Below are 9,054 nucleotides of genomic sequence, written 5' to 3' on the forward strand. Positions count from 1 at the left end.
TCAGGAGAGTTGGCAGGCCAATTGAGCACAGTAATACCATGGTCAGTAAACCATTTACCAGTGGTTTTGGCACTGTGAGCAGGTGCCAGGTCGTGCTGAAAAATGAAATCTTCATCTTCATAAAGCTTTTCAGCAGGTGGAAGCATGAAGTGCTCCAAAATCTCCTGATAGCTAGCTGCATTGACCCTGCCCTTGATAAAACACAGTGGACCAACACCAGCAGCTGACATGGCACCCCAGACCATCACTGACTGTGGGTACTTGACACTGGACTTTATCACAATATGCTAATTTTTTGAGAAGGACCTGTAGAACCCTCCCCCCCCCCCCCCCGATGCCTAACCTTAAAACCCCCTTCCTGACGGCTAACCCTAAAACCCCCTTCCTGAAGCCTGACCCTAAAACCCCCCTTCATGATGCCTAACCCTAAAACCCACCTTTCTGATGCCTAACCCTAAAACCCACCTTCCTGACACCTAACCCTAAGACCCAGCGCTCCTTATTTTTGTGGTGCCCAAATTTCTGCTTTTGGTGCCCAATAGCCAATATTTTGCACTAGCGCCTATGGAACGCACAAATAGTCCATTAGCCGCAGGCTCCCAAATTTCCTGATTCCATGGTTACACACCTGTATCTCCACTAGTTACCTCAAACACTGAGGCTAAGTTCACAGTGGGACGTTAAAGTCGCGCGTTAAAACAGCATTTAACGCAGAATAACTCACTGCAATGAAAAATCAATGCCCTGTTCACAGTGCACACGTTGCGTTGGTGTCCAACGCTGCACGTTAAGTAAAAGTACTGCATGCAGTGCTTTGTACACGTTATTAGCTGCGTTGGACTGTTTGCACATGCTCAGTAATGGAAGCATACTTTTCATTGCCTGTATTTTTTACTGTATCTGCTGTATGCGACGGTAACGCTGCGTTGCCACTTTTTGGGCGCGTTGCGTTGTAAGCTTGCGGTGCGACTTTAACGTGGCATCAAAACGCAACGTCCCACTGTGAATCTAGCCGAAATTGTATAAAATATGTCATGAGAATAGGTAACATAGAGATTCTGATGGGGAAGAAAGACTGAAGAGAAATATGTTCCCACAACAAGGCCCCCTCAAACAACAGCGGTTGCAGTACATACATTTTTATTGTGGCCGAGAGTGACGTTCAGCCAAGGCTTTATTCCCTCTTGTTGCACTGTCACTTCTGGTGACAGCATATGGAATAGAACTATGTTTGATTTTAAGGGTTTCAGTGTGTATTTCCCTACAGGAGCTCCCACCATGTCCACCCTTCCTAGTCCAGTCATGTTTTATTACTTAGCTGAGTTAAACTTTTGAGTTTAGATCCACTTTGAAGCACACGTGGGGGTTCAGGTATAGTCGAATAATGGAAGTGGGTAACTGAAAACACTATGAGGTGCTTTATACATTCTCCCTCCCCAACTTCTCACATGTATGCCAACTGTAGACCAGACCTCTACCAGTATATTCTGATAACAATCACATTGGGAGATGAGGTAGGCAGAGGCGTACCTAGGGTTTTCAGCACTCGGGGACAAAGACAATTTTTGCACCCCACTGTGCCAAAATGGGCATGACCATGCAACAGAATGTGGGCAAGGCCATCGGTGTAGCTAAATGTACATAAACTTAGCAGTGGGGTAAGTAGGCCTGCCCAAGAGGTCAGGGGAAATTAGCTCTAATCATTTGGATAATATAGGTTTAAAATAAGGATTAGGATTATGGGGATAGGGATAAAAATAAGGGAAAACATTATGCCTGGTACACATGATGCTATTTCCCGTCAGATCGATGGGCCGAATTGATAATTTCTGGTATGTCCGACCTGTCCCAGAGAACAGGATTCTGTGAAGTAATGATCTGAAAAGCGATCCTGTTCTTGATCAGGAGTAGATTGGACATGCTGGAAATGATCGTTCCGACCCATCGATCTTACAGGAAATAAGATCCTGTGTACCAGCCTTTGGGCTAGTTAAGGTAGACATACATCTAGCGATTATGGGCAGATTTGAAAAAGAGACAAAGCTCTCTCCAATCAAATCTGATCAGAAAGAGATCTGTCAGGTGCTCATACACCGCAGGCCCATTCCTGATCGAATTCAGCATGAAATCTGTCAAAAATTAGCCTTGTGATGCTGCAACCCCCAGCACTGTTCCCCCCCCCCCCCTAATGTAAAATGTGCCCAGTGCATTATACTTTACCTGTCCATGTCCACCGCTGGCTTTAGGCTCCGTCCGCAATCCGCATACATGCTGGCGTATACATGAGTGCATGGGTGACGTAACACATGCCCAAGCTACTCCAGCAACCACATGGTGGCAGTTCTCCTCTTCTGTAAAATCTTGCCGGGCTGAGCAGTGAGAAGAGGCTAGACAAAGCCGGGAGAGACGGGAGCGGGTCAGCAAAGTTCCATGCTCTGCAGCTGTTTATCTGTAGCAGAGACGGCCCTGGATAGTACAAAAAATTAGAATGTCGGCTTCACTTCCTGCCGAAGCCGCCCCGATGCTGTGAGGGGGGGGGGGGGGGGGAATAGATGTACCCTCCTGCCCCCCCACCCTACGCCTCTGGAGGTAGGTACAAACAAGCATGCGCACAAGGCAAAAAAGTTACATGTACAGTTTGTACAGAGGCATAACTACAAATCATGGGGAACCCCAACAAAACTTTGATAGGGCCCTCTTAAAGTGATCTGGAGCCAAAGCTTGGGATCAAACTCGGATACTTACCTTACCTTGATCCTGTTGAGGCTTCCCTCGCTACTCCATCATCTCCCGTTGCTGAGCGCCCCCCTCCACATTGGGACTGTGCAGCTCCACTTCCTATAGCTTGGCCGCGTACTAGCCGCGTGAGCCCACCCGCCCGCTCGCTCATATGCAGTAGCACATAGCCCGCAGCTTCAGCTTACTGCATGTGCAGATCGTCTCACGCGGCTAGTGCACGGCCACACTGTAGGAAGTGGAGCTGCTTGGCCCCAATATGATTACTGACAATACCTTGTCGCTAATCTTCTGGGGGGCCGCACTCAGCGGCGGGGGACATCAGAGCAGGGAGGGAAGCCTCAATAGGATCCTGAAGCTTCCCTCTCTTAAGCCAAAGCTCAGGTACACTTTAATATTCACAACCCTTTCCTTGCCTCCCTTTTGGTGACCCTCACAGTCTGGGGGCCAATCTTACAAGGGTTATAAAACAAGTGTGGCCATCAGGATCTTTACACCCATAACATGTGTAGCCACAAAAACACCTGATCTGGAGTATCAGAGAAAGGGAATGTTAGTAGTTGGAGCCCTCCCACAGCTCCGGGCCCCTCTGCAGTCGTAAGGGCTGCTCCCCCCTAGTTACGCTCCCGTGTGTGTACATACATTGGTTACATCCCGCTATCTCCATGGAAATGACATACACCAGTTTTCTGTGATTACGTATACAGCACAGGTTACTGTCTCATATTCCCGCATTGAGACAATGCTCTTACAATCATAAACATTTGGTTTGTCCCATAGACCTTGAGTTTGACATCTGTGGCATAGAGGAAGAGCTGCTCTAAGCCAGCAGATAAATGGCACCAACCCAATCAGCAGTACACGGCGGGGTCAAACTTTCAACAACCACTCCAAAACCCTTCCACAGTTCATGTCATATTTATTGTAGAAAACCAGAATGTTTGAGTCACACAAGGGAAAGCAAACACACAAGATGAGGCCAGGGACACTCGCCAAATAGCAATGTGTCGCTCTAGGTGGCTGCTGCATTAAACAAGTGAGTTTAGGGCCCATCCCCACTTAAAATCGCAAAATTGCTCAAGTGATTTTACCGCAATTAGCATGGTAAAAATGACTGGACACTTCCGCGATTTCAGAGCGATCGTGGACATCGCTTTAGTAGCACTGTACTGCAATTGCTCCAAAATTGCCCCCTAAAAATGCTGCAGGTAACACGTTTGCGATTGGCGCTAATCGCAAACCCCCCACGATCTGTGCCAATCACGGCAGTGAGAACACTGCTGTAGTGTTTTAAAGCACTAGCACTTTAAAAAGCGCTTGTGCTTTAGCAATTAGTGGGAATCGCCTGCTAATCACTTAAGTGTGAATGAGCCCCTAAATTCTATGCAGGTGAAAAAGAAAGTGTACAACATTGGATGTCCTTTCTGTTCACTATGAAACAGATGCTGCTGAAGGTTGCCCATGTTCCCCCAGTACTGGAATGTGTGGCAGCCAGTCCGAGCCTTGCCTGGGATACGTGAGCAGTTACTTGTCACTCCAGTCCAAGAAGAATCTCACAAATAGTTCTGATCCACAGTAAGGAACTCCCATCACTATCAGTGAGAAATCTGCCCATCGTTTGCCACTTTTCCACTAGGAAAAAATATGCTTTTTTTGTGAATATCTTCTGCAGAAATTCTTATTTATGCCATATAGTATAGCTGTGGCTGGTAACTGATATTATTGAAGGTGCGTGTGCACTGTGCAGTGCTAAAAAAATCACCTGACTGCATTAAAATACAATAGCAATCTGATTTTTTAATCCATCAATACTGTTTATAATCCATCAATACTGTTTATAATCCATCAATACCTGGTAAGTATTCACCAAAATTCAAACTGTTGTTTAACAATTAGTGTTGTGATTACGGATTCATTTTATTGTCAGCATCAATCATAATAATCAGAATGTGTATGTAACTTGAAAAGATTGCGCTCAATGCTCCCAAAGGGCCTTTTCCTCTTCCAAACAAATGGATTGCTACATGTATGGCCTTAATACTAAATATATTCAATCCCCCTGTTTATACAGGCAGACCTTTAATTGGGTACTGTTGCACTTTTCCTTACAGTAAATTAACCAGAGAGAGTGGTACAGACTTTCCAATCCCCAGTGTGCCTCCATCTCCAGATCACGACACACTGAGGATCATCAGGGAAAAAGATGAAGAGGTGAGTGAACAGTCATGATAACTGTATTAAAAATCATGATGCAATTACTTTCCTTTGTAGTGCATAAAGCATAAAGCAAACAGCCACTGGAGTCAAACCTGAGCCAGAGCATCTGATCTGCATTCTCATTCTGGGCCAGAGACTTAAAATCTGAAGCAAAATTAAAAAAAACAAAAACAAAACAGATACTCACCTAAGGAGAGGGAAGGTTTTGGGTCCCGTAGAGTCTTCTCGTTCTCCTCACGGTGTCCTCGTTCCCCCACAGGTCCCTTATGTTTGAATCTCCTGCTGCAGGAGACTTTGGCAGTCTTCAGAAGCACTTGGGCTCCCGAAGACGGGCGGCTCTGTACTGCACATACACGAGTGCGCAAGGGAGGGCGCTCGCATGTGCACAGTAAGGAGCAGCCTGAGTGCTTCTGAAGAATGGCAAAGCTCAGCCGGAAGTGGAGGAGAGAAGTCTACAACCGAGCAGCCGTAGACTCCTAATGTCCGCGGGGAACGCAGAGACCAGCAGAACGGGAAGGCACTATAAGACCCAGAGCCTTCCCTCTCCTTAGGTGAGTATTTGTGTTTTATTTTTATTTTTTACGCCTCAGACTCCCTTTAAAGTGGACCGGAACTCAGAAGTCCTCTCTGCTCTGAAAGATACACAACAGCATAATAACCTTTAAACAAAAAAACATTTCTTTGTTACAGCTGATACAAATCTTAAAATAAATTTGCACTGTTTCTACTTCCTGATTCATGGAAGCAGACATATTGTTAACAACCAGTGCTTTCAAATGGGCTTATCTGCCATCTCTGCCGTAGGCAGCCATGTGACACAGGGGAGAGATCAGATTACAACTTGTGATTAGATACAAATGAGGGGGAATTAGACTGGCCACACTCTCTAAATACATACGGGGTGTATTGCTCTCTGTTTTTCTTCTGTCCTGCGCAAGAGTTAAGGTCTACTTTAACATATTAAACCAAATCTGTAGTGAAAAGGTCGCCTATGGAGAGGGAAGGCTATTAATCCTATAGAGCCTTCCCTGTCCCCTCTCAGTGTCCTGGTTCCAACACTGCCCCCTGTTCGAATTTGCTGCCTCCAAGAGCCATTGGAAGGCTTTGGAAGCACTCATGTTCCCAAGTGCTTCTGAGGATGGGCGGCTCCGTAGTGCGCATACCGCCAGTGCTTACACATGTACAGTACAAAGCCACTCATCTTCAGAAGCACTTGAGCATGGGAGTGCTTTCAAAGGCTTCCGAGGATCCCCGAAGGTGCATTTGACCAGATGGTTGAATACGTGCAAGTATATGATTTTTTTTTTCAAGGGGGGGGGGGGGGACACACGTCAGGTTTACTTTATAGTCAGAGCATCAACAAAGATAAGGGAATTAAGTTTGCAGCCTTCATATTCCTCTTCCCCGAATGGCTGAGTTACACCGGAAACAAGCATGCAGCTATATAGTCAGTATTGTCATATTGCCAGAAACACCTGATCTGCATATGCTTGTTCAGCGTCTATGGCTGAAAGTAAGTAATAGAGGCAGAGGATCAGCAGGATAGCCAGGCAACTAGTACTGCTTAAAGAGTAACTGTCAAGCTGCAAAAGCTCATTTAAACCTCTATTCTACTGTGTTAAACAGTTTAGAAGGAAGCCAAAAAGGCAATACTGAAGTTAAAAATCTCTCTTACTTTGATGTTTGCTGAACAGCAAGGCTCTTTATTCCCAAGCTCCTAAGGAGGCCGGCAGGCCGCATAACAGATACTGCAAAGCATGTTGGGGCCACTTCTCCCCACTGCACTCCCTTGGTCCTCCCCTTCATTTCCCTATCCCGCCCTAAGGCTGCTTTCACAGTGAGACGTTACAGGCTCATGTTACAGCAGCTTGTATCTTGCAGCCTAAACTCACAGCACTGAAAAATCAATGTTCCGTTAGAGTATAGTATACTGCATATTGAGTCCGCTATTGTTCCTAGTCACATGGCTAATTAATATTCACTACACAGTAGTGTTGTCCGGATCATGAAAATTCGAATCTTTGATCTGGATCTTTTTTGTGAGCCGAATCATCAGGAAGCAGGGTAAGGGAGGATATTACATCACAATTGGCTTCATACAAGACAGACAAACATGGAACCTGCCATGAGCTGTCAGGAGCATCATTCTCTGCAAATACTATATAAAAATTCTGTGAAATCAAAACGTGGACAGTGAAATGCATATGTAATGTAAGTACAGCCAATATTTAGCTACTGATATATGTGTTTTTTTTCTCTGAGACCCTATACCTAACAGCTCCTCTTTAAAGGAAAGATCAGGCATTATAATCAAAACCAGATCTACTTACCTGGGGCTCCCTCCACCCCCTAACAGCCAATGTGTTCCTCTCCACAGCTCCGTTACTGGCCATTGTCCTCTCCGTAGCAGCCGGCAACCTGGCGAGGAGGGGACCCCAGGACAATGGCTGAGAGCGGACCTGCGGAGAGGGACACATTGGCTGCCAGGGGCTGGAGGGAGCCCCAGGTAAGTAGATCTGTTTTTATTATAATGCCTCATGTTTCCTTTAAAAGGAAATAAATATGGAAGTCTCCATATCACTCTCACCTTGGGTAAACTTTAAAGTATTAGAGGCAGAGGATCAGCAGAACAGCCAATCAATGTGCATTATTTAAAAGGAAATAAGCATGTCAGCCTACATATCCGATCGCACGGCATCTGGGCATCTGGGCTACTGTGCATTAGGCTGCTGATACCATTTATTAAATCATTGTGATGTTCTAACTGATATTGTCTTATGTCCACAGTTACGGAGGATGCAAGAGGTGCTGCAGCAAATGCAAAAACAGATGAAAGACTGTCATTAAACCCTCCCTGTGCTACCCTCGTGTCATGTGACCTCATTTTCCTGTTAATTTTCCCACCTGACAGATCCCAAAAGCTTACAAGAGCAGGAATACTGAACGGGTGCCTGCTGAAGGCTCATCCAATCCAAACAAACCGTGAAATGATCTACTCACTGCACCTCTGGGGCACATTGTAGATTAGGCTGAATATAGTGGAAAATCAAATATATTTTGTTCAGGATATTCTTGTATTGTTACCATTTAAGTGGCAGACTGCTTACGTGTAAAACACTGACCACTTTAAAAAAATTGATTTATTGCAGTAGGTTTCTATGTGTTGCCCATTATGTTTTTTGTTGTTGTTGTTTTTGTTTTGTTTTTGTATAGTAAAGCACACAGATATGGCAGCTTTTGTGACTGCTGTTATAGTCTAAAGACTACATGCTCAAGCCACACATTCTAACCTTTTACAGCCTAAGGCCTCTTGCACACTGCAAGAATTTCAGATTCAGATTCCGCTTTTTAATCAGTTTTTACCTCTGATTCAGATTCAGATTTGCAGTGTGCAAGGAGCAAACTGCAAATCTGAATCTGAATCGGAAGTAAAAACAGATTAAAAAGCGGAATCTGAATCTGAATTGCTTGCAGTGTGCAAGAGGCCTATATATGCACTAATTGTGACAATTAATGAGTAGAACAATACTTTTGGTTGAACACAACACTTGGTATTAATGATCAGTTTGGCATAAAAAGAATTATAGGTATAAGAGGGTCTGTAACAGCAACAAAAACCTGCTTATGACAGCATGCTTACTTAGTGGATACGTTACATCAAACATTGGAATGCAGTGCTGGGCCTTCACCCTTCTCACTTGTTGTGATGTCATATTTCTGCAGACCTTCTGAGAGCTGAAGAATACCCTTGGCACAGGTATCTTTGCCGCAGTTGGGCCAGTCAGATGCAGTCAGAGATGATCTAGATTGGCCCAGTTCTAAGTTGCATACAAACGGCAACAAGTCAAAAAAATAAATGTGCATCCCATTGATTATCTCTACCCTTGAATGTGCATGACAGAAAAGTAAATAGCTATAGAGTTCTGTTATTTATAGTGTATCTGAGATGGGTTTCCTTGGTGTCTTTATGCTTACCTGAAGCTTCCTCCAGCTCCATGAGGTGCGTGGGGTCTCTCGCCTTCCTCGCTGCCCCAGGTAAGTATAAATAGACCAAGGAAACTAATCTCAGGTTTCCTTTACTACTGACTGACATGGACACTT

At 44.9% G+C, this 9,054-nt stretch overlaps 1 protein-coding gene across 2 annotated transcripts in view; it reads left to right on the forward strand.

The window, feature by feature from the left end:
* Positions 1–8,293, forward strand: part of LOC137546953 (septin-5-like) — a 71,191-nt gene extending 62,898 nt beyond the window's left edge. For both annotated transcript variants that reach the window (XM_068270033.1, XM_068270032.1), the window contains exons 11-12: positions 4,848–4,947; positions 7,741–8,293. In XM_068270033.1, coding sequence (XP_068126134.1) covers positions 4,848–4,947; positions 7,741–7,800 — 160 coding nt within the window. In that variant the 3' untranslated portion in view covers positions 7,801–8,293. The remainder of the gene's footprint in view (positions 1–4,847; positions 4,948–7,740) is intronic.
* Positions 8,294–9,054: the final 761 nt, after the last annotated feature.

The sequence above is a fragment of the Hyperolius riggenbachi genome, chromosome 2 (genome assembly GCF_040937935.1).
Source record: "Hyperolius riggenbachi isolate aHypRig1 chromosome 2, aHypRig1.pri, whole genome shotgun sequence".
Taxonomy (NCBI): domain Eukaryota; kingdom Metazoa; phylum Chordata; class Amphibia; order Anura; family Hyperoliidae; genus Hyperolius; species Hyperolius riggenbachi.